The sequence below is a fragment of the Vairimorpha necatrix genome, chromosome 12 (genome assembly GCF_036630325.1).
Source record: "Vairimorpha necatrix chromosome 12, complete sequence".
Lineage (NCBI taxonomy): Eukaryota > Fungi > Microsporidia > Nosematidae > Vairimorpha > Vairimorpha necatrix.
In genome coordinates, this window is record NC_088827.1 from 61,176 (window position 1) to 86,762 (window position 25,587).

A 25,587-nucleotide genomic window follows, 5' to 3' on the forward strand; every position below is an offset into this window, starting at 1 on the left:
ATTGTAATTAATTTAAATTAATTAAAATATACGTTGAAACTATCTAAAATGCATATCTGCATGCCATATTTAACATTTTTTTTTTGTGTTATACCTCCTTTAGATCTCCACTTGCTCTAGTTCCCTAGTTTATCCTATCAGAGGAGTATTTGTTTATTAAATTGCTGGTGCGCGCTGGAGATATTTTAAATATGAGAAACAGTTGCAGAAAGTGTCTTGTCAAATCTCTATTACTATATAGCTCGTAATTGCTACTGTCAGCAGTCAATTACTTTATTACTCTTTCATTGGACCTGTCAATATAAATTGTACTTTTAAGAAGGACTAAATATAAGTATACACCTGTACTGTACTCTTTTAAATAAAATAGCCCTTTTGTGGAAACAGAATCATTACATCAACTCAATTATTGAATAAATGAATTTTAAAATATTTAATAAATAAAATTATTGAATTGTTTCGTTTGATTTATTAAATATATTATTTATTTTCTTTATGTACGTAATAAAACTTTTAAAATGTTCAGAGAATTTTTAGTATCATTTCAAGCATAAAATTATAAATAACTCGTATAACGTTAGTAAAAAACTTAGAAAATATTATTATATTAAAATATGACATTTTTAAAATCACAACTGTTTTTATTTGCGATTACAAGTAACAAAAACAATTGTAAAATTTTTTTATAAAAAATAAAGTATTCCTTATTTAAGTTTAATTAAGTTTATTATAAAAACCTATATTATTTGACCGTTATGAATTTCTTGATATTTTATTCGTTTATTGTTTTTTTGCAATCTAGTCAATATTTATTTGAAAATATAAAAAATTGTATTATGAAAAAAATAGAAGATCGAGACTATTTGTTGTTCGATCATTCTAAACGTTACATGACAATAAGCATATCTAAGGATCAAGATTTTTATGGAGATAATAGTGATGCTTTTATAGAAGTTACACTATGCTTTGATATAAAAAACAATTATGAAATAGATTTTATTATTAATTGTGGAAATAAATCTTTAAATCAAATTATAACAGAGTTAGAAGAAAAAATCCAAAGCTTCATAAGTTTTCCATATAATAAAGAATTTGTATTGTTTTACAGTGAGTACCAACTAGGTGATTCTATCAGTCTTGATGGTACTATTACTATGGAAAATGTTATAGAAACCATTAAAAAAATAAATAGTCAAAGAAAAATAAACAAAAAAGGCAGAGAAATATATTATGAAAATATTTGTATAGAATCTGGGTATTTTGAGGACATTATCAAGGAAATAAGTGAAAATAAGGTTAATGTTGAGCACGCTATAAAATACTACGATTACGTACCAAATTATTTTTTATTTCGTATTGACATAGAAAATAAATCTTTCTTATTTCAATTTTATATTGAGGAAATTGATTATGAGAATGATATAAAAATGAATCTTGAAAATAAATATGACGAGAAAATACTTATTAAACTACTTGAAAGATACAATTTATCATATGAATATTTGTTTGATACACCTTTTATTGTAGTACCGATAAATTGTATACCTAATGGCATAGAAATAATCCATGAAGATATAATTTTTAAAATGGAAATAGAAACCGATGCAGTTGTTTTTTCCCAAAACTCTAAAATATATATTTATTCTATTCGAGACGATGTACAAGAATTTTTTTTCATTGACGAGCAATGTCTTATGGAATTTAGAAAATTTATAGAAATTGCTTCCAGAATAAATGATGAAAATATCAAAAAAGCGATAGGAATATTTTATCGATTATTAAAGATAGAGAATTTTGTAAACTTTATATTGGAGATCTTGCTAAATAGACCAATCTCTGCTATAAAAATTATATTGGCGCATAATCTCCTATATTATAACATTATAGATGAACCTGAACTAAAAGTCGTAATATCGAATGAAAAACATAATAATATAAGAAAAACAGAAGTTGTAAATAAGATATTATCTAAAATACATACATTTTATTATAATGAATTTTTTGTGGTAAAAATATGTTTACTACTTGAAACTGAAAAATATATTGTCAGAAATAATTTAGAGAATGATGTATTCTGCAAAAACTTAGAACTCATTGGAAATCTTATTAGATTGAAAAATAGTAAAAATGATTTCGAAATGATTGATAAAAAAGATAATTTTAATTTGATTGGAATACTGGAGGAAATGGTAAGTGTTCATATAGTACACTTTAAGACGTATAAAAAAAAAGTTTTGACCTATATTTGCAAAACGTTATCATTGTTCACTGGTCTAAATACAAATTTTATTGATTATTTCGACAAGAAACATTACGCTAAAATTGTAATCTATGAAGTTATTGAAAGTTTTGGACTTAATAAAAATAAAGTAGAGAAATGTAATAAAGTTGTAAGAAAAAAATTGATAGAAAATACTCAAGAAGATATAAAACTTGAAGTGGAAAGGAAAAATAAAGAAGCAGAATTCAACAAGATTTTGCAGATACTAAAAAAAAATTCATTAGAAAATGAATTAAAAAAAAGAAAAAAGGAAGCGCTAAATAGTGACACTGTTGCATTATTTAATAAAGACATAATAAATGAATTTGCAAACGAGTTAATAAGTGACGGGATAAGGCTAATTGAGAACACTTTTTTATCAAAAATAATAAATAAAGGCATTAACGAACAAATAATAAATGAATATAAAGAAGAGTTAAAAGAAAATTTAATTAAAGAAATAAAAATTAATATTAAAAAAAACATTAAGAAAAAAAGCAAAATTTCTTTAATGAAAATTACAGTAGAATTATTTAAAAGTGAAGTAAAGAACCTCAATTTTTTAAGAAAAAACCAAGAAAAAATATTGCATGATATTATAAATCTAATACAAGAAGTTTCCATATTGGAATTTTTTAACAGGGAATTTGGAAAAAATTTACATAATATTTTGATAAAAATGCTAAAAAATCAAAATAAATTATAAGATTAGTTTTTTTTTAAATATTGTTAACTTAAATAAGACTTATAATGTAATAATGTGAGCAACTATATATTTTTTAATTTAATAAATTCTTTTGTTTAATCTTATATATGCAAGTCATATTATTTTAAAGTTCAGATATTTGGTAATGTATTAGCATTATTAATTTGCAATATATAAGTGTTAATGTCCAACCCTTTGCAGATTAGACGTGTTTAAAATCATATTTGTAATTTTAGAGCATTCATATGTAGCTTTTATACAGATTTATACCTTTTATTTTCTATATAGTAAATTTCCTTTGTAGAAGTAAAAAATACCAATTAATTCATTTCGTATGAAAACATAATTGAAAAATAGAATGCTACATAAGCACAAAAAGAACATAAAACTTGAAACAAATATTTATTCTTTAGCATTTCTAGATAGGAAAACAATTAGAGCTATGAATAAAAACATTATGTCAATGAAATAACACCAATTGTTGGAATTAAATGTGTATTTAACACTTTTAAGCGAATGAGTGGCACCATAGTCACGTTTAATATTATTTTAATTAAACCCATTATTTTAATATTTTTTGGAAATTCAAAAAAATTTTATATTTTAAAGATGATTCTTTATAGTCTAATAAAAAAAATAAATGGTCAAACATGTCCAATGCAAAACAACGAGTTATCAAGGGTTGATACATCAAATTATTTGAAGTAAAAGTGACTCATGAAGGAAGAAAAAGGAAAAAAAAACTTGTCATTAGTGTATTTGTTTTTTTATTCAAAAAAAAATATAAAGTTTTGCAAATCAAAAAGTTCCTAATTGTTTTCTGTATCAAAAAACAAATAATAACCCCAAAAACGTAAATAGAGAAGGTTAGAGTAATTATTGATATAAATATTTGTACATAATATGTTTTTTTTTGCATATATCCGGCCATTACGGCATTATTTAGCTCTTACAACTTACTACAAGTAGATAAAGGTTTCCCCTATTAACATATAGTATTATTAAATAAGATGCAAAATGAAAAATTACAAAAATATATTTTTGGCTTTATTATTTACCTAGTACATTTAAATTCTTAGCATTTCCTAACGTGTAGCATATACAACCTTCAAAGATTAATACAAGTATATATATATCAGTACATGACACCAGAATCAACACAGATGTAAGAATACAATTTAATAAGTCTGATATACTTGCACTGGACAAATATAATAAAAATTACCCTCATCGAAATAGGAATAACTTCCCAGGATAATTTACGGAAAGAACGATATCTTAGAAAATGATTCGAGCCTAATGTACAAATCCAAAGTTCAAATAATACTATACGTCATGAACAGGAACGAAATTGTGACAAAATACCACAGCAATTATGTTAATGCCATCGGCCTACCGAATAATACCGAAGCTTAAATCCAAATGAGAATTATAAAGAATATACTAGAGAGCATCTTTTATAAATAGTAGCACGGACTCGCCGAGGGAAAATCTGGAACCAAGAACATAGTAAAGGTGCAAAGAAGGGGGTATAACAGAAAGAGTGCTCTGCGGTGGAGGTAAATGAAGAAAATAAACCCAATAATAGCTTCAATAAATATATTTTAATATATCAAAACAAAAAAAAACAATGATAAATTTATCTGTAATAAAACCTTTTATTTCTGACTATAATATGCACAAAATAGGCGATATAGTTACTAAACCATCACAAGTCATTGTTAAAACGACAATATTATTCAAATGACATATTATAACAATGTTTACGTAAGCTTATTGCATTTTTAAAATAGAACGCTCGTATTTAGTTGATATTTTAATTTTTATAGTTTATAAAAAAAATTTAATTTCTTGTGAAATAGAATTTAGAGTACATGACCGTTTGAAACCTGCATTGACAATTTGAAAGTACCCCTAGAATAAAAAATGACGAAATTAGTGTAAACAGATGAGTTTTTTTGACTATGGAAATAAGTTAAAGTAAATTTAGAGAAATTGCATTATGCAAAACAAGCATGTGCCTTACTTGTCCTGTGCCTAGTAGAAATGCAACTATTCTTCTTAATGCAATACAAGATAATATATTACTTAGTTCTATTTGATCACAGATCCGTGGAGAGCCTCTGATGCCACATTAGAAAAATTACAGGAATAGAGCACAGGACTGTAAGAGAAGCTGTCAATTTCATCAAATTTATTGATCCTGAGATACAATATCACTCAAATTGAGAGATTTTGGTTTCTTTCCAAGAGAAATATTCGATCTTAACATAAGATAAACTAGGGCGAACTCTATGAGTGCCTTAAACAGTTGCTCTGGTCTTGTAAAATGCCGAAAAGTCGAACTATAAATCATATTTTCCAATTATTTAAAGTAATAGAACAAGTCTCTTTTTTATAATTTTTTATTATTATTACTTTTTTTTTAATTTTCAATTCGAGGTCAAAACGGTCATGTACCATGTTTATTGCCTACCTTTTGGTTGTTATAGAATTGAAAAATTTTTAAAAAATTTCAACATTTTATGTTCACTTTTTAATTTAATATTATATCTATCTGTTCTGGGTTGTTATATGTTTTACCGTCAAACAAATCGCCTTTTTAGATCGATTAATGTTGCATCTTATTATGAATACAATATCAATCATAAAATATATGAGCTATCCCCATAGCTTAAAAGAAATGCAATGAAAGAGATATATACTGATATTTAAACAAATGTCTATTCTAAATATTTTTATCAACAACTTAGATTTCATTGTTTGAAGTGTTAAGTTTTTTATACATCTTAAAATATTTTTTTTTATACCTCAATGTTTTACCTCGTTTTTTTAATTTTTTATAGAAGGATTTAAACGCTGTCTATACATACTATTAAAAATTTTGGAAAACGGATTGTGCTGTATTAATTTCAATTCAAGCCTATTTTTCGCCTAATACAACTTCTAAATTTTTTATTACCTGAGAACTGTATCTATATTCCGAATACATTCGAAATTTTTGCTCCTTTTTTATAGATTCTTGTCAATCTTCTTATTTTTTCTACTACCTTCGAATACTCTACTACGACTTATATGGAAAGTTTTTAAAATTTATCCGTAAAATTTCGTTCCTTCATTTTGAAGTGCTTCTCTATTATTTGTCACAATTTTTTTTGTATATTAAATTATTTTTTTAACGAAAGAAATTTCACGCTTGTTTCATATCTTGTATCTATCATTCGAGACTTCCAATGTAAATAATAAAAACAGTCCAATATATTTCTACAAAGTAATAAATTCATATTAATTTGATATAAGCAATTTCTCCTCCAAATAAGCTTTTAAATATAATTTTTTACACTTATGTGGCCTTAAAATAATTTATTGTATGTTTTTAGGGCTCTGCATAATATTATTTTTTTAATATATTTTCCCATATATGCGCCAAAGAGTGAATCCAATTAAAATAAAAATTTCAAGATCTCTTTAGTTTATCAACAGAAGAAAAAAATTGCTTTAAACCAACTACTCAAATCGTTTTTGTGGTTACTACTTTACATGTTATATCGATCTCTTATTGACTGATGTTATTATTTATTTTCTTATGTGTCGGTGTTCTGCAATATAAACTTAGTTTAAACTATCAACCAAAGTATATTCGTCTGGTTGCTAAAAGATTATTGCAAAATTGAATACCATATATTATCTATGCATTAGTAAAATATAAATATACACCATGTTTTCGACTGCGCCTATGGCATATTTTAGTTTAAGTTTCCTATATTTGCTCTACCCAAATTCATTTTTATCGTAGCTGTACGCTTTTTGTCTTAAAACTAATATGTTATTTGAGTATTTAGTAAAATATTTTTTAATTTAATAATCTGTTGGATTAATCGATATTTTAAGTTTTATAGCATATTAATTTAATAAATAAAAGGCGTCTAATTATCAAATTACCATGTTTGAGCTCTATCAAGGAATTCTTTCTAGAGGTATTTGTAATGTAGTCTGTTTATCCTATTCGTCTTATTAAACAATTCCTTATATATACGTGTTTACGTATCTGTACATCAAAAAGTATCTCTAAATCCAATCATTGTATTTTTTTTCTTCTTTCTCGTAAATCATTTATTTTTATACTTTAGACTCTAAATCCCCTTTTATTTAAAAATTATATATAATTATTATTTTCGAAAATAATTATTGATTTAGCCTAGAGTTCAAATCCATAACAAAATCTACTTACTTTTAATATTCTCGTCGAGTTGAATTCTCTGAGTTATAATTATTCAAGTTCATAGAATAGTATAATTATAATTAAAATACTTGTTTTAATTGTTAAAGGATTTTTATTAATATAATTCTTTTGTTAACGCCGTAGAGACATTATGTTTTTTTATGTCATTTGACGAAATTTACTGTAACTTTCGCCGTTGTATAAAATTAAAAAATGAATGATTACTAGCGAATAGTCTTTTCTGATTTCAAGTAATTTTAAAGCACGTTGTATATTACTTTTAAAATAAAGTACCACGCAGTAACTTAACCTCTTTTCAACTTACTTTGTCTTATTATTTTTGAGTTTCATATAATTCCCTCTTAAATTTTATATACTGTCTCTTTTATATAATGAGTGGTAGAAATTTTACAAATAAATCACATATACTATTAATAACCAAACTTTATATCCTTTGTATACGTTGTGCATGGCAATATTGTCCATAGAATCATACTCGTTATTTCTCATGACCACATAATTCTTATTATCGCAATTTTTGCGGTGATTTTTGAATAGTTCCCCATCACATTCATCTTTGATAAATTGCATTGAATAAATATCGTTTTAATCGATCTTGCTATACTATAAGCAATATAACCCCAGTAAACCTACTGTTATCACCTCTTTCTACCCTAAATGTTTCTTATGTTTTATCTTCAACTGCCCTACGAAACATCTGCTTCTTTAATATATGCCTTTCTGATACTAATCTGGTACGCCTATTTGATTAATGTTCAATATATCTTTTTCTAATTACTTAAGCTGGTATCGATAGCCGTTATATCTTTTCAATAATGAACTTATTATAAAATGCAATTACTTTTTAACAAAAAAAAAAGAATCCTTCTTGGTTCGTATTTCCGACTTTTAGTTTCGCAATAACAAATTTTTTTAATTTTTTATGATTGATTTATATTGAGTTTTAAATTTTCTAACTGAGTTTTTTTGATATTTTGCTTAATTTTAATGGTTTTAACTTATACTTTCTTTTTTTCTTAATGGTCTTTAATAACCACATTAAAGACAATTCCGTTTCGTTTTCTCTTCCATTGCAATTAATATATAACTAAATAAATTTATTTTATCTTTGTAATGCCTTACTTCGCTTTTTTATATTTTATGCGAGAACATAGGTGCTTTGTAATAAATTTAAACACTTTTCCACGTTTTCAAATTTATTTCAATTATGAAAAATTGAAATTTTAAACTGACGACACGACGGTTTTCTATCTGTATATATATATATGGCTCGAATATACACACTTAATTTGAGTATATCATCAATTAATTGTTCTATTGCAACTTCTAGGTTTTTTTTACAACAAGTACTAAAAGGAGAAAAAATTATGGATAACATCAGGAAATAAAAAACAAATTGCATTTACACTATATAAGATTATATCTAAATTCTAAAAAAGGCATAAATTAATTTACCGGCAAACTTTTAATTGTTTAACAACCAAAGCATTGTATGTTTCAGGCATTAAATTTTAACAAATCGCTTAAACACTTATTCATATTTTTAAAGGATTTTATATATTTGTCTCTTCTTCTATCAATGACTGTAAACTTTTTTGTTATTTCGCCAAAATGATAGACAATATCTTCAACATCATCATAAAAATTGGTAAGTTCATTATTTAATAAATTAAGTATAGATATAAATGAAGTCTTTGCAAACAATGTCAGTATCTCAATCCAAAATTTATTTTTTTTAATTATCATATGAGCATGCATATTATAAGCTAAATTTTTTTTTCCTCTTTCTTCCAACCCCGCAATAATATAAGTGAAAAAATCTCTGATTTTTATAAAATTGATTTTAAAACTACTTGGAAGTTCTTCCTCTTCGATTGCTTTAAATATTTTCGAAAAGTGTCTTTTAACGCTATGATTTAGGTGAACAAACATTTTTTTTACAAATAATCTGTTTTTTTCATATTCTTCTTTGGTTTTGTTGTTAAATTTTGGTAGATTGACGATAACACTAGCATTCAAATTATTTACGATATCTAGTTTTTGTTTATTACGCTTTAATTGCCTATGGCATTTTCTTGATAATATAGTTAGTAGTGGAACTTTGCTTGGTTTTTGTTTTTTTACCTTATGTGTTTTGATATGCGAAGATACGTTTTTTACTGGTGGCGTATTATTATTAAAATCGTCTGTCTTATTTGCTTTAGACAAATCTTCTTCAGTGTATTTTAGATTTGCTTTCAGATGACAAGACCCCAAGGATGTTTCAGGTTTAGAAGTAGAACATAATTTGTTTATGTTCCTCTTTTGTAAATCTTTCCCGTTTTCATTACCTTTATCTTCGAGATAATGAACTGTTCTTGAGCTGGCCCCATAAGTTTCAGATGTTGTACCAATAGGCGCTGGATTTGAATATTTAAAATCTAAGTTTTGCAAAATATGATACGATTTGTGTGTATTTTCATCAAAACTTATAAAATTTTCTTTGTTTGGTGATAGTTTTTCGAGATTTTCTTCTTCACTCCTCGTCATAAGAACGTATTTTTCCTGCAATCCCAAAAATTCATGATTATTTATTAGCTTATCTTCATGTACTATACTATTGAGTAAAATGATATCTTTAACGTCTTCATCCGTTATGGCAAAATATTCCGAACAATTAATTAAACAATAAATCAATATCATTTTATGGGCAAATTTAGATTTTTAAAAAAAATTCGAACATTAATTTATAAGTCTATGAAACTATCAGATTTATATTAAAATAGACATTAAATTGTATAGATGATAAATCCTAGATTCAACATTTAAGAATTTAATACGGGAATAAGCAAATTTATTTTAAAAAATCATAATAATTACAAATGAATTCAGCTTTTGATTTTTAATTTTTTTTAATATAACCATATTGTTTGAGTAATTAATTTTTAATTTTTTTCGGGGCAGAGTAAATAACTAGGAACTCTCTATACGATGATAATAAGTGCTAAGAAAACCTTTAATACAAAAATTTAACGTAAAATTACACTTACATTATGTGAAGAGCATATAAAATTTGACACACTTGGAAAATTTCCAAATTACAAAGAAATTTACTCTTTAGAAAGAAATATGAGATGCTAGTTTAAGAACATTTGTCTTGATTCCAAAAAACAGTATTTGTGCTTGAGAATATATTGATTATATTGTTCTATTTGTAAAAATTTAAATTCCAGCATATTCAGTTTACTTTTAATTTGTTGACACAATATTACGTTTATAAACGTTATTTTAAGCTAAAAACAAAACATATATAATAATCATAAAAAACATAACTATTTTAAAATTGCGTTTATGTAATACATATTCATAAATATAGAATAGATTTTTTTTTTTGTATTAAATTTTCTTTTTTTTAAGTCGAAATTTAATAACTAAATGATGTTACCGAACAATTTTTGATAACGTTCAATCATCTCGTAAAAAATTTCTTTCGAGACTTTTTATTTTTTTAAATGCATTTCTATAATTTTAAGATATTTTATTTGTTCAGTGAAAGACATTATTTAATATAAAAAATTGGCAAATTTTCAAATAGGAATAACCATCGATAACAGATTGAATGACATATTGCAAATAATTCGATAAAATAACTTAAACAAAGATTAAAGTTGATCGAGTTTGCGCCCTAAATTTTGTCATAAAACTTCAAATAATGATTTTTTATGGCATAAAAGCTTAAAAATGGCTTACAAAATCTATTATTAAATTTGTTTTGCTGAAATGATCATAAGCTAGAAGACCATTTTGAGGCATATACAACTAGGGCTCTCAAAATTACACTGAAAAGCTTGACGATGGGCATTTACTAAAGTACGTAGGCTACATCAGAACTGTTATAGGTGAAAGGAACGAAAGAAGATAGAAGCTGCATTAGTTGATTCTAGAGGCTTTTTAACAGCCCATAAAATTCCAAGACATTAATTTCTACCATAATTTACTTTTGTTTTAGAGATTTTTATAATAAAAATGTATAAAACATAGTACAAATAAGATCTAAGCTTATGCAAACATCGTATTGCAAATAATGCAGGGTTTGAGATATTGAAAATTGCATGGGCAGAAATCATACGAATAACAATGACTAATATTTGATTAAGTACATTGGTTTGTTTTATAAAAAAATTACATCGTTGCATGGATATTTGAAATTAGAAATTTTTTGCATTATAGCATCAAAAATAGCGCTTAAGCTTATTGCCTAAAAAATGTTAAAACACAACTTTGAGCACAATATAAGATACATATATAATTTTCATGGCCCAGTAAAGCTTTATATTTATTTAAGCTTTTTTTAAGATACTGTGGTGCACAAAATTTATAATACAATTCGAATGTATGCGTTTTTTATAACAGTCATGATATGTATAAAATCAATTATTTCTATTTATTAGAAACAAAAAATAAGAAAATCTGAAGAATTTCACTATTAACATGCTGTATACATGTATATATTAATTTTTGAATTTGTGTCGCTCCAATAGCTTAGGTTGATTTGCCGTATCAAAAAATTAAGGAGTCAACTAATAATTATATTTAAGTAAAAAAATAGTTATATATGCATTTTGTAAACCTTAAATGCTCAGTAAACATGAAATATGATGTTGTGAATGTGTATCAAAATATTTAAGTACGTTGTCGGATTTTGGTTGAATAAAACAGTTCTCGTTTTATGTACATGAGTGTTTTGAACCCGTTTTGGGAAAATGAACCCGCTTTGAAAATTATAAGGACCCTATAAAAATTGGCAAAAACAATGTTTGTTGAGGAAAATGAGCTTTTTAGTGATAAAATTAATCTATATATGAAAAACAAAGAAAAGTTTATTTTGGAAACATTTGATGCTGAATCAGCGTGTGCCTTGCTCGGGTTTGTAACTAGTAGATATACTGATATTTCCTTAAGTTATAGAAGATAATGTACAACCTATTTTTATTAGGTCCACTATCAATAAGTAGAATATAAGCTACATTAGACAAGCAAAGGGATGGAACACAGGTCTGTGAATCACTCTATCAATTATATAAAATCTTGCGATTCGGAGACACAATAATAAATAATTTAGTTTGTTTTGGCTCATTTCTAAAAGAAATATTCGATCTAGACATGGAATAAACCGAGACAAACACTATGAGTACCTTTTACAATTCCTCTTGGCTTATAAAATCTCAAAATTACGTACAAACGTCTTCTTTTATTATTTAAAATGAATCGTTACAGCTCTTTTTTTATAATTTTTTTATTTTTCCCTTTTTTTTTGAAATTTTCAAGGCGTGTTCCAAACGGTCATGTACCGCGTTATATTTTAAAAATGTAGAATGGCTCGGTAAAAGTAATTATATCTGCTATAAATCACATCGAATATTTAATGTACATTTAATAATAATTAAAATAAAATAAACCACTTGGGCCAATTTGTTATTCATAAAGCTAAAATGAAAATGCTTTTGTTTAATGTAAAAAAAATATCTATATGATCTATATTCAGAATCAAAGATTTAAAATTTGCTTTAAATATAATTAACTATGCTTTCCTATATGTCTTCTGGTTTGATGATAAAGTGTTTTTCTGTTTTATTTAATCCCTATGATTCATTTTCAGCTTAAATGTCTCTATGTAAAAATAATATATTAAATTCGTTATCTTCTTTTGCTAACAAAAAATGTTGAAATATTAGATTTCTAGGGAAAGAGCAGATTTACAATATGAATCAAGTTATATTAAAAAAACACCATAATATTTCAGTCAAAACCACATTTTTAACTCACAACCTCTACTTTATTCAAACCGAATTTATGTTATCTTGAGTGTCTCTGAAATATTTGCATAAATTTCTTGAGGATAGGCCGTGTGTTATCTAAATTTTAGTTTAGATTTCGCATTCATGTAAATATCATTTTATTAAAATCATAATGACGTTATTTTCTTCTTTCATTATTTTTTTCAATAAAAACTTAAAAATATTCTTGGAATTTCTTATCTTTTATATTATTCGTATTTAGCAATTACATAGATATAGTATTCTATAAAACTTCAATATATCCTTAAAAAATTAGTCCCAACTCATACCAGACAATCCAAGTTTATAGTTTTATGTAATGATAGTGCCAAAGTGAAATATGTTTAATATTATTAATCGCATAAAGTCTAGATAAAAGACGTCTGACTACTATTGATTCAAATTTAGGAAAATATTATATTAGACAATTTCTCCAATTTAGTGCACTCTAATATCGTCTAAAATTAAATTTACTTACCACTGTATAACAGTTACAATTTGTATATTTCTTAGGAAAACATATAGATAGTGCAAACATGTTCAGATTTTGTCATGTGATTGTTTTATTCAAAAATTTATAGTTTTGAATTGTTTCATTGTAATATTTTCCATTTTAGTTTTTTTTTTCGAAAAGAAACTTAATACAATCAACTTGGTAAGCTTTATGCTCATAAATCAGGTATATCTTCCAGACGTCAAAATATAAACAAAAAATATGTATATAACCATGTTTTTACTAATTTTGTCGCTCAACCTTTATCTTGTAATAAATCATTCTTGGAAACCCTTAAATTTATATTTGAAAGCAATCATACCATTCTTTTATGCATTTACTGTTGTTAATGAAATTTTTTCAGTTTAATATTTTCTTCTCTAGTTCTTGATTTATTTTTTTATAAACTTTTATACAATTTTTAGATTTTCTGAAAATACAATATAGATTCTTATTTATAATTGATATAATATTTTGTATTTTTTCCAACTTGTAAAAAATATCATACTTATAGGATTTAAATTCTTCCTCAATTGATTCAAAAAAATCAAATATTGGCACAGAATCAAATATAGAGAGTATTTCTATGTTGTAATTATTTATTTGCCTTTTATTTATTACTGAACAATTTTTGACTTGAACATAATTTTCTCTTTTACAAATTAAAATTATAAAAGCTTTAAAAATTTCTACACATTCCAATAGTACATTGTTAATATCCTGTGGAAGACTTAGTCTCTTTATTTCTATATAAAGTTGAGGGATTCTATTCTTGATTATTTTGATGTTATCTCGTGTAAATGTATATATTGTCGAATTGTAGTTTTGTATTTTATTGTTTTTTACATTGTTTTTTCCAAATTGAAAATTTGTGTTTCTATTTGTTAAGGTTGGCATAGAATTTATTTTTTTTACAAAATCTTCAATTTGTTTTTTGAATTCAACACACTGTTTTTTTATTTTATCAATAGAAAAAATTTTCTCGTTGTATTCTAACTCTTGAGTTTTTTCTGTTTGTTTCAGACTGCTTTGTGGCTCTAAATCCATATCACTGTAAAAATTTTTGTCTAATTCTATTGATTCAACGTCGATATGTTTGTTTAAATCTTGAGGATTTAAATATATGCTCATTTCTTCTTTTAAATTATAATAATCATACTTATCAATCCCCATATCTTGATCTTCATTGTTTATATTTTTATTTTGTTTTTTAATTGAAATAAACTTTTTAAGTTCATCATATGAAGGCAAGTTGGATTTATTTTGAATTAAACAGTCTGAAGTTTTCGATTCTGAATGCTCAAAACATTTTTTTACAATGCTGTTGTGTTTTTTTATATCATAGTTGTGATTTCCATATTGTTTATCATCATTTTGAATACAACAAAAAATATTTAATATTAATATCATTTAAAGGGTACACAAAAAATTATTTGTAAGTCTAAATAATATATAATTATTTGTTTACATTACATTGACTGTAGATATTTTTTGCAAGAGATCTTTTTTTATTAAATATTTACAAAATATTTTTGCATTATATTTAAAATTAATTAAAAAGTTTTAGATAATAAACGTTTTTTAAATTATAATGTAATCTCCTTACATCTAAATTGCCAAATATATTTAAATCGTTGTTGGTATGTTGGTTAGTCAAATTTTACACTAAAGTTTTTTTTACCTAGACATCAAAATAAATTAATAAAAAACATAGATGAAATATCACCATGTTAAATTATATAATCATACAAGTTATTTTTAGAATTGTTCAGATTTGAAAGATATGGTTTTATGACAGAGTTACCAAACATTATTTATGATTATTTACAAATAAACAAAAAAATTTCATAAGTCAAATGTGTTCAACTATAGCTATAACACTGTAATAAAAATTATCAATCAGAAAATACAAATAATGGAAGATAAGCAGAGTTACACAAAAAGTAATAGCTAAGCAATTTGGAAATATAACACAAAACATATCGTTGTTCAAATTTTCAATTAAATCAGTAATAAAATATATCCGATTGCGAGATCATCCCAAAGATTATGCATACTAACTTATGACTGACAATATTGAATAATTTTAGAATCAAGTAAAAGGAATTTTACTTAGAACCTCCCTATGTTAAACAAATACAAAGGTTGGTTATTAAAAGTTTATTATATTTACATAGGAAAAGTTGTCATTTAATATAACATATAAATGATCGCTAATAATAGCGAAGGAAATATACATTTATAAATACACACCTTTTTAATATTGTTTTTTCGTCGTTTGGTCACGTAAAAAAGCAATGTTGTGATTACAACAAAGTAAGTAATCATCATTAAAAAACAATTTGAATGTATTATCGTCGATCTTACAAAGTTGGAAATTCGAAAATTGGTAAGTCATAAAAATGAAGTCCCAAACTATTAATGTAAATAGAGAACGTACAATAAATAGTTTAATTCCTCAAATAAAGTCAGGGTTATACACGAAAATATATCTTTTACAATCGTACTGTCGGTAGAATATGTCATGATTTGAAAAATAATTTGATATTTCATTAATTATATGAATGGACAAATCAATCTATAGGTTAATAGAATAGAAAAGTACCTATAAAGCGCCATAGACACTTTATCCTCGGAAATATATTTGTTAATAGATTGGATAATTCGGGTATATATAAGGGACTGTAATTTGACATGTCGTTTTGATTTTTGTAATTGAAGTTGATATATTTATTAAGTTAAAAAGGAGCACTTTGTATATGTTTTAGTCATGAGTTGTAACACATTATACGATTCTTAGATTGATCTTTATATTCCGACATTTAGACTTTTTATTTTTCATTGTATTCTGATTAGTCGTGATCGAAAGATAGCTGGGGAATTATTTATTACAAAAAAACTAATTTAATTTTTTTCAACTGATATTAATTTCAAAATCCATTTAATAAAGGTTAAATATTTTTACATTACAAAATACTTTTTTTTTAATTGATAAAATATCGTTATTATTTTAATTAATAGTCATTTTTCCAATATTTCTAAATTTACATTTTTTTACCCATGAGTCTCATAATTCAAAAGAAAATTAAGTTGCACAGATCTCCCTTAGATATTTCACTTTTCAATAATCAATTATATGTTTGTACTAAAAGTAATAAATTAACGGTAACTGACATGAATTTAAAATCTAAAAAATTTCTATCTTTTAAGAACAATATTAATAGACTTGTTAATGATGGGACTACACTTTTATGTATCAGTAATAATATGATCTTTAAATATAATTCTAGTAAAATCCATCAGACAAATGTCAAATATGAAATTTCGTACATTAAAAAATTAGAAGAAGAAGACAAATTTCTCATAGGATGTAAAGATGGTAAAGTATTTTATTCAAGCTTGGATTTTAAACCACTAAGATATTTTTATGGTTCTACTAATAAGATTTTAGATGTTTGTAATACAAAAGATAAAATGATTTCAAGTGACAATAAACTTGTAGTCACAGATCTGAAAACATCTAAAATAAAGACAACTAACATTGGTTTTATAAATTGCATATCTTTTTACAATAAGAAAATGATTTTACTTGGTACAGACACTGGTTTATTTTTATATGATACTGAAAAAGATAAAGTTATTAATAAATTTGTACTTGACAGTCCTGTTAGTTGTATGGAAATAATTAAAGATGTCATTTTAATAGGATGCGAAAATGGAATATTACACGAATGTAAAGTAATTTACAACGACTTAAAAATTTTACAAAAAAATCAATTAGCCGGTGTAATTAATTTTATAAAATATATTAATAACGGTATTTTTGTAGGAGTAGGAAGGGAAGAAAAAGAAGGGTCATTTTGCAGAAGTAAAAAATTCCAAAATTTACTTTACAAAATAAAAATCCAATTTTAATAGCCCTATGGCTAAAAAACAAGTTCAGACTACCAAAGACATTAAAGCACAAATTAAAGAAATAGAAGAGAAAATGTTTGGACTAAAAAATAAAAAACAAAAATCTGCACTAGAGAAACAAATAGAAGCATTACGTATTAAAGATTCGGAATTAAAACAATCTAAAGTTAAAAAAGAAGTTCGGCCGGTAGTACAAAAGATTCCAGTTGGAGTCGACCCAAAAACTGTCCAGTGTGTGAATTATTTGAATAAAGTGTGCAATGACGGAGAAAATTGTAGATTTGCTCATGAAAATATAAAGAAAATAGAGAGTAAAAATACTGAAGTTGACAAGACAAAGACGAAACACGTATGCCGATTTTTACTAGATGCAATTAATAATAATGAATTTAATAATAATTGGAAATGTCCTTTTCCCAAGTGTAATGACATACATAAGCTCATTGATCTAAAAGGAGATACTACAGCAGAATTGTCACTTGAAGAATATCTTGAATTAAGTAGACAATCTCTAGGCGACAATTTGACACCTTTGACTGAAGAAAGATTTATAGAATGGAAAGAAAAGAAACTTAAGGAGGAACTTGAACATCAAAAGAAGTTACAAGCCCTGTCTTCTGGCCCAAAGGGCTTGGAATTATTTGAGAGTCGCCCTGAGATATTTTTGGATGATGAAGAGGCAGTAGATGTTGATTATAAAGAAAGATGTTATTCTGAAGAGGAGGAGGAGGACGCTCCAATTTATAATTAAATTTTACATTTTTATTCGTATTCGTCTATTAAAAATCCATAATCTTCAAGATTAAATATTTTGAAGAGTTCTTTTACAGAGACTTCGTATTCCCTGTTCATGATTATGATACATTCAGAAATCAAAGATTCCCATTTTTCTATTAAATCGTCTAAATCTTCGTTATTTTCTCTAAATTTTTTTATCATTTTCAATTTCCTATGCATGTCTTGTTGTGCATACAGAGGGTCTTTTAGTTGATCTGAATATCTTTTCTTTTTCTTTTCAGTGGTTTCTAATTTGTAAAATATTTCTTCATCTACTTTAATTTTTTTATAATTTTTCCCGTCTTCTGGTTTTTCTTTGTAGAACATTGGGCCAAAGGATTGTAACAAATCTAAAAGTTTTATATATTAGAAATGAACATGATTTTATAATATATTTTAATTTTTAAATTAATTTATTAGTTACACTTTTAAAGTCAATGTGTCTGATCACCCGGTTATTTTTTATATAAAATTCCAAATCTTTTGATATATCCGATCCAGACATGATTCGTTCAGCCTCTCTTATGCCTTCTAAATACACACAATAAATATTCTTTATAGACGCATTTTTTTCTATTATACAAGCAAAAGCAGAGAAAAGTATCTCTTGCCTCTCTTTCATTGTAAAATGATTAGTCATCCTTTTTAAATACCATAACTTCAAATATGAGTGTGGTATTTTTATATCAAATTGAATATTTACTATTATCATTCTCTCCATATTGATTAGTTCTTCAGCAGATACTAAATTATCTGTAACTACTAAATAATCTTCCAGTGGTTTGGTAGCTCTTTCCTCCAGTTTCGCGGCAATAAATAAAGAAGTAATTCCGATCAATTGATAGCTGTTAATATCAAATCCCATTTGTTGTGTGTAAGAATCTAATATGTAGATAGTTAGACCGAAGGTCGACTGGGAATATTTGAAGTCTCTGATAACTTCATAAAGCCATCTAATCAACTTCTTTCTATGAGATGACTTGTGAATTGTTAGTTTTATATTTTTTTTACTGACATTTGTAATGTCATGAAAGACCCGTCGAAATAATTTCATAATTTTGTAACTGAAAATATTTTATAAAACATGTGGCGGGAAAAACAGGCGGGAAATGAATGTTTGGGAAAAGTCTTCATATTTTGAAATAACTTATATATTGAAATTAGCAAATTAATAATTTGAAAGTAACAATAAAATAAATGAAAAATATTAAGAAATTCTAGTCATACATCCTGAATATTAGTACAGAAATTAAAGCCAGACAATATTGTAGGACATTTCAATATATTTTTTATAATTATAAATTATGGCATACATTTTTTCAATAGAAATTAAGAAATACATTTTTTCAATAGAAATTAAGACATACATTTTCTATACACTAAATAAAGATATTTCTATGCTATAGACATTCTTTTTTTCGGGCGTATAAAATTTTTATTTAATTCAATACATCTTTATACAATTCACTCTCACAAGGCTCTTCACTAAATGCCACTTTTTCTACACATTTCTCAAAATTTTTTATCACTTCATGATCAACATCTGCTATTTCTTCATTATTCACATACTCTCCCAATATTTCTTTAAATTTGTTTAAACAATCATTATTCATTCTCTCTTCTTTTTCTTCTTTACTACGATAGAAGTCGTCTACGTCTGCACAAGAGTGGCCACATGTTCTATACGTGTCAATTTGTAAAATTATTGGACCTTTATCAAGTGCATGTTTTCTAGCATATTTTAGTACATTAATTAATTTACAAATATCTGTGTCCCGGATTCGTATGCCCGGAATATCATATCCTCTCTTATAATATTCTGTATAAGAAGTTACCACATTTTCTGGTGTCCACATTCCATATTTATTATTTTCACAAATATAAACCACAGGCAGTTTCCACAATGACGCCATATTAAAAGATTCCCAGACTTGTCCTTGATTCGCCGCCCCGTCCCCGTAAAAGACGAATGCCACATTATCCATTTTTTTATATTGTAAGGCGTAAGCCAATCCTGTTCCCAGTGCCACTTGTGCTCCTACTATCCCATGTCCGCCATAAAATTGTTTATTATAAAGATGCATTGATCCACCTTTCCCTTTACAAATTCCTATTTCTTTACCAAGTAATTCGCCAATAATTCCTTCTACACTTATACCACATACATAAGCCAGACCATGACACCTATAAGATCCGATTACTTTATCATTTTTATTAAGTATTTTTTGTAGACTCATATAAATATTTTCTTGTCCTATTACTAGATGACAGAATCCTCTAACACTGCCTATTTTATATTTTGCTTCTGCGTATTCTTCTAGTATACGAAGAGAAAGCATATTTTTATAAATTTCCAAAGCAGATTTTTTATCCAGTTTGAAGTCGAATTTTATATCATTTTCTTCTATAAGATGATATTCCATGAGATAAATTAAAACTTTAAATTATTTAAATTAAAAACGATCAATAAATTTTTCTGAAATTTTTTATTTGATCAAGTCAATGTTTAAGGTATCAAATAGAAATAAAATATTATTTTATTTGTACTTATTAGTATTCATTTTTCTATATAAATGTGTGTTTTTTATTACATGGACATTTTGTTCTTGGTCTGTCATCAAGTAATTTTTAAGCATGTAATTTATTTTTACTAAATTAGTTAGTACAACATTCTCTATTGTTTTTTTATGACCCTTCATTTTATGAATATAAATTACATCTTACAAGACATAATTTCTTCTCTAAATTCCCTCAAACCAATTCCACAGCCAAAATCCAAATCCCCCACATTCGTCCCGCTCCACAAACTTGAATCTTTCAACCAAAATCTTAAAAATAATTTAAAAATTTTCTTTATTGATTTTTTACAGAATATTAAGTCAGCTCATTCGAAGTACAACTCAGTCTACCAAGAGAATGTTATAAAAAGAAATGAATATGTCAAAAATACACTTGAGAATATTAAAAATGAAATTGATAGTCCAGAAACTCTTAAGTTGAAAAGTATCAAATCAAAGATAGATTTTATAAAATCTCAGAATTTTGATAAAATACAACAAATTAAGATCAATAAAGAAGATACGATAAAAATATTTAGATTTTTGAATAAATTAGAACTCAATGAGGAATATGAATGGATGGAAGATTTTTTAAAAAGGAAGATCATATTTGAATTTGACAGTCCCAGTGAGTTAGAAGTAATAAATTTGAGGAAGATGATAAATTTATTACAAAATACCAACAAATAATTGAAATATTCATATTATAAAAATAAATAATATAATATTTTCTATATATAAAAATTAATAATATAATATTATTATACATAATATTATTATATATAATATCATTATATATAAATTGTGTTTCTATTGTAAATCTATGATCTTAATTACAAGACATTTTCCTGACATTTTTCTTTACTTTTTAAATTATAAAATTAATATTCATTTAATTATTACTAGACATATATGCACTAAGTTCTTTATCTAATTCTTCTTTAGATTTCTTCTGTGTTCTCCTACTTTGACTTCTTTCCCCATTTACAAGTCGTCCACTTGATCTAATTCTTGGGTCATTATAAATAGGCCTTAAAGACCCCCTTGGATTATCATATTGTCTTGGATTATCATAATGGCGATACTCGTAGTTGCGTGAATTATCATATTGTCTTGGATTAATGTAGCGTGGCCTTAAATGCTCGCCATATTGCCTTGGTTGATCATATTGTCTTGACCTCTCGTAGTAAAATCTAGGCTGGTCATATTGACGGGGCTGGTCGTATTGGCGAGATTGGTCATATTGCCTTGGGTTGGTGTATCTCCTTCTATTTGTCTCCTCTCCTTCTTCTCTTTCTCTTTTTTGTAGTCTTGAGTCTTGATATTCATTGTATCCTTTTCTTCCTCTCTGATCGAATTTCCGGTCATTTTGGATTTTCCTCTCATCATTTTCGTAGGACATGAGGGGTAAAAAAATACGCATAAACTTATTGGGAGAAATTGACCCTACCTATTCATAGGTAGGTAAGAAAAATGTGCAAAAAATGACTGAAAATATTTGATTCTATTTTTTATAAGTGGGCAAAATTTAAATGTTTAAAATTTAATTCTATTTTTTATAAGTGGGCAAGTTACTATCTATTCTTAATTTTATTATTGGTGTGTAAGACTACAAATTATTATTTGTTCCTCAACTTATAATATATTTTTGAGTTATTATTTGTTCCTCAACTTATTATATGGTCTTTTAAGTTATTATTTGTTCTTTGAGTTATTATTTGTTCCTCAACTTATTATATGGGGTTTTAAGTTATTATTTGTTATTTAAGTTAATATTTGTTCTTTAAGTTATTATTTGTTACTTTAATTATGTTTCAATTTAAGACATTATTTTATATTTCTAAACATTTGTAGTATCGTTTTACACTTCAGTATTGTGCGCTGACTTTTAAATATACGACGAACCTACCTAAATATAAATAAATATTTTTAAATTTCAATATTTTTTTAATATTTTATAGTACTAGTGACTGCGTGTAGTTCACTGGACTATCAATTTCCATAACTCTCTTACTCCTCAGACTCTGTGTATCCATTCCCGCTTTAGTTACATTCACAAAATTCGGTAATTTTACTGGTTCTTTCTCGATTTTAATGTTCACTGCTATTTTTATCAGTACAAAACTGATTAAATGTAATACAAAAGACACACCACTGAACAATAAAAACACATTCACTGATTTACTACACAATCTCTTCAAATTTTCTTCACAATTTTCACTCGGTGAACAATATAAAATATTTGACATTAGTACTCTCTGCTGCAAAGAGACAGTACTTTTCTCTACAAATGTGGTTATAAGCCTATCTTGGTAGTAGTTCTTTACATACAAGATGTATGTGATTAGTACTATCATGTACATAAAAGCGCAGAAGAGATATAATCTCATGTACATTTTGATTTTACTATTAGTGCCACAACTGGCGAACATTCCTAGTGTTATGTTGAAGATTATGATTACTTTGTAGCAGAATGAAAGAGATAAAAAGTTCATTTGGAGATTTTCTAGTTCTATTTTTGAGAGACGGTAGTTGAAGAATAAGATGACAGGGAGTGGAATGTTTATCAAGATGGAAAGGACGCTAGTGAGTTGGATGAGAGCTCTTATGTTTCTGAAGATAGTAGTAGTCATGAATTAAATTTATAAAGAAATAAATATATAAAAAGCCAATAACCAATAAATAACATAAAGGAGAACATTATAGAAGATTTATAAAAGATTTAAAATGTCGATTTAAAATGTCGATTTGTAAAAGATTTATAATGTCGATTAATAATGGTAATTATAATGTTATTTATAATGATCTATAAGATATGTAATATAAGATTATAAGAAATCTGATATATTTGTATAGTCTAGTTAGATATATTAAATGTAAACTAGACATATATGAGATATGTAAACTAGACATATAAAAATATTGTGTATATAAATTTGATATATAAGTTTAATATTTATTGATCATTATACTTTCACTACTCTCACTTGTTCTAGAATCTGCTCCCTTTCCTTAAGAAAATACTTGTGCAATTTGATGACACAAAACTTAAACAATTTCATCCTCAGGATATAAAAAAATTAAAGTCATGAAAATAATGAAACACAAATTCTCACCCTGGAAATATTTCCGGGATTGTATAGGCCACATTAAAGAGTATTTCTCCTTTTTACTGTATAAAAGGGAGCATATAAAGATTTATGATTTGGATTATGAGATCACAGACCCAGTACTTAAGAAAGCCATAAGGAACCGAAAAAGACGAGTAGTGACATTTACCGAATAAAACCTATTAATATAAATTAAATATATTATATTTTTATTATATATTGTAATATTATAATATATTCTATTATTAATATATTGTATATTAGTTTATCTAAATATACAATAAAACATCCCTTCTTTGGCCTATGATTTTCTTGTTTATTTTGTTCGTCAAAATGGAGACATTCTCAATTCTTGTGAATCTTTCAAGAGGTTTCCAGAATTATAGACACATGACTGACTTGTGTCTAATACACAGTCTCCTTAATAATAATAATATTATTACATATTTTCAGGGGGATATTTACCAGGATAAGAGGAATATCTTCCCAGGGAAGATATTCCTTAATAATCAGGATACTCTAAAGTATAATCTCTTTAAAGACGTACAACTGAAGTATACTGTCTCATGTGATTCATCTCTGAATGATATCCTTAATGGTCTCCAAGGGAATATTCCAGAAATGAAGTATATGAAATATTCTGACAATATCTTCATATACATTTGTGGACACGGATGTGAGGGAGCCATGAAGGTTTTTAATAAAGACTGGCTCACTAAAGAAGAATTAATGAGGAGTATAAGGATACTTAAAAAGAGAGTAAGTAAGATCTTCTTAGTACTTGATACATGTGAAGCAGAAAGTATTATAAGTCGAGATACTAATGATGTCTTTATTCTGACTACTAGTCAGTTTAAAGAACCAAGTCTGAGTAAAGGGAAGAATAATCTACTGGGAGTCCACACAGTGGACGAGTTCCCTTTCTATTTTAGTAAAGTAGTCAGGGAACAGAGAGACAGAGACATTTCCCTTGACGAGATATGTAAAGAATTAGAGAAATGTAAATTTAGTTCAACATTGACCTGGACAAAGAACAAGACCTTTAAACTTAAAGATTTCTTCCATTAAAAAGCAAAGTGATTAAATTATATTGTAATTATATTATTAAATTGTATAAGAATTTGTTAGTACAATCTATCTTTATTGTTTTTTTGCTTTTTACTACCCATGTTCGACTCAGAATACTTCTCTAAGTTACTAAATGAGACTATCTCTTACATCCAGAATAGAGATCTCCACTCAGATGTAGAAGACTTAGACACGAGGATAGAGAGTAATAAACTCGCCCTGAGGATACTCACGGAGGATATCCAGGACAGAGATCTTAAGGATGAAGTACTAAATAGACTTGATAATTTATACCAGGAGACTAGTACTGTAATATACAGAGATATTATAAAAGATAATGAGAATGAAGACATAGAAGAAGATATTTATAAGAGTAGTAAGATACTGAAAGATAAGGCCAGTAGACTGTATAAAGATTTAATATTTGACCAGGCAGTATTAGACAGGGTAAGTAATAAGATAAATAAGAATATAACAGACACTAGTGAGAATATAAAGAAGATACAAGGGAGGAAAGAAGGGGGAGGACTGAGTCAAATAATATATGTAATAATAATATTCCTAATAATATACTTCATTATAAGATTTCTTTAGTTGTATTTGATTTTGGTATATGTTTATTTATTATGGGATATGTTTTA

At 26.0% G+C, this 25,587-nt stretch overlaps 13 protein-coding genes across 13 annotated transcripts; 6 read left to right on the forward strand and 7 right to left on the reverse strand.

Annotated features, from left to right (window-relative positions):
• Positions 1-836: 836 nt before the first annotated feature.
• On the forward strand, positions 837-2,966 carry VNE69_12003 (uncharacterized protein; the record flags this gene model as incomplete). Its single annotated transcript, XM_065475091.1, has 1 exon — positions 837-2,966. The coding sequence occupies one exon, from the start codon at positions 837-839 to the stop codon at positions 2,964-2,966; it is 2,130 nt and encodes a 709-aa protein (XP_065331163.1).
• A 5,740-nt stretch (positions 2,967-8,706) lies between these two features.
• VNE69_12004 (uncharacterized protein) lies at positions 8,707-9,891 on the reverse strand (the record flags this gene model as incomplete). The annotated part of the gene is made up of 1 exon (XM_065475092.1): positions 8,707-9,891. One exon carries the CDS (start codon positions 9,889-9,891, stop codon positions 8,707-8,709), a length of 1,185 nt encoding a protein of 394 aa, XP_065331164.1.
• Positions 9,892-13,878: 3,987 nt separating this feature from the next.
• Positions 13,879-14,928, reverse strand: VNE69_12005 (uncharacterized protein; the record flags this gene model as incomplete). Its single annotated transcript, XM_065475093.1, has 1 exon — positions 13,879-14,928. One exon carries the CDS (start codon positions 14,926-14,928, stop codon positions 13,879-13,881), a length of 1,050 nt encoding a protein of 349 aa, XP_065331165.1.
• A 1,650-nt stretch (positions 14,929-16,578) lies between these two features.
• VNE69_12006 (WD40 repeat domain-containing protein) lies at positions 16,579-17,390 on the forward strand (the record flags this gene model as incomplete). The annotated part of the gene is made up of 2 exons (XM_065475094.1): positions 16,579-17,349; positions 17,385-17,390. 2 exons carry the CDS (start codon positions 16,579-16,581, stop codon positions 17,388-17,390), a joined length of 777 nt encoding a protein of 258 aa, XP_065331166.1.
• Positions 17,391-17,440: 50 nt separating this feature from the next.
• Positions 17,441-18,184, forward strand: VNE69_12007 (zinc finger C3H domain-containing protein; the record flags this gene model as incomplete). The annotated part of the gene is made up of 1 exon (XM_065475095.1): positions 17,441-18,184. One exon carries the CDS (start codon positions 17,441-17,443, stop codon positions 18,182-18,184), a length of 744 nt encoding a protein of 247 aa, XP_065331167.1.
• Positions 18,185-18,195: 11 nt separating this feature from the next.
• VNE69_12008 (uncharacterized protein) lies at positions 18,196-18,537 on the reverse strand (the record flags this gene model as incomplete). The annotated part of the gene is made up of 1 exon (XM_065475096.1): positions 18,196-18,537. The coding sequence occupies one exon, from the start codon at positions 18,535-18,537 to the stop codon at positions 18,196-18,198; it is 342 nt and encodes a 113-aa protein (XP_065331168.1).
• A 76-nt stretch (positions 18,538-18,613) lies between these two features.
• On the reverse strand, positions 18,614-19,264 carry VNE69_12009 (cyclin-family protein; the record flags this gene model as incomplete). The annotated part of the gene is made up of 1 exon (XM_065475097.1): positions 18,614-19,264. The coding sequence occupies one exon, from the start codon at positions 19,262-19,264 to the stop codon at positions 18,614-18,616; it is 651 nt and encodes a 216-aa protein (XP_065331169.1).
• A 385-nt stretch (positions 19,265-19,649) lies between these two features.
• VNE69_12010 (pyruvate dehydrogenase E1 component subunit alpha (ODPA)) lies at positions 19,650-20,633 on the reverse strand (the record flags this gene model as incomplete). Its single annotated transcript, XM_065475098.1, has 1 exon — positions 19,650-20,633. The coding sequence occupies one exon, from the start codon at positions 20,631-20,633 to the stop codon at positions 19,650-19,652; it is 984 nt and encodes a 327-aa protein (XP_065331170.1).
• Positions 20,634-20,912: 279 nt separating this feature from the next.
• VNE69_12011 (uncharacterized protein) lies at positions 20,913-21,458 on the forward strand (the record flags this gene model as incomplete). Its single annotated transcript, XM_065475099.1, has 1 exon — positions 20,913-21,458. One exon carries the CDS (start codon positions 20,913-20,915, stop codon positions 21,456-21,458), a length of 546 nt encoding a protein of 181 aa, XP_065331171.1.
• Positions 21,459-21,660: 202 nt separating this feature from the next.
• VNE69_12012 (uncharacterized protein) lies at positions 21,661-22,170 on the reverse strand (the record flags this gene model as incomplete). Its single annotated transcript, XM_065475100.1, has 1 exon — positions 21,661-22,170. One exon carries the CDS (start codon positions 22,168-22,170, stop codon positions 21,661-21,663), a length of 510 nt encoding a protein of 169 aa, XP_065331172.1.
• A 553-nt stretch (positions 22,171-22,723) lies between these two features.
• Positions 22,724-23,401, reverse strand: VNE69_12013 (uncharacterized protein; the record flags this gene model as incomplete). Its single annotated transcript, XM_065475101.1, has 1 exon — positions 22,724-23,401. One exon carries the CDS (start codon positions 23,399-23,401, stop codon positions 22,724-22,726), a length of 678 nt encoding a protein of 225 aa, XP_065331173.1.
• A 780-nt stretch (positions 23,402-24,181) lies between these two features.
• Positions 24,182-24,946, forward strand: VNE69_12014 (GPI-anchor transamidase; the record flags this gene model as incomplete). The annotated part of the gene is made up of 1 exon (XM_065475102.1): positions 24,182-24,946. One exon carries the CDS (start codon positions 24,182-24,184, stop codon positions 24,944-24,946), a length of 765 nt encoding a protein of 254 aa, XP_065331174.1.
• Positions 24,947-25,045: 99 nt separating this feature from the next.
• On the forward strand, positions 25,046-25,540 carry VNE69_12015 (uncharacterized protein; the record flags this gene model as incomplete). The annotated part of the gene is made up of 1 exon (XM_065475103.1): positions 25,046-25,540. One exon carries the CDS (start codon positions 25,046-25,048, stop codon positions 25,538-25,540), a length of 495 nt encoding a protein of 164 aa, XP_065331175.1.
• Between the last annotated feature and the right edge of the window lie 47 nt (positions 25,541-25,587).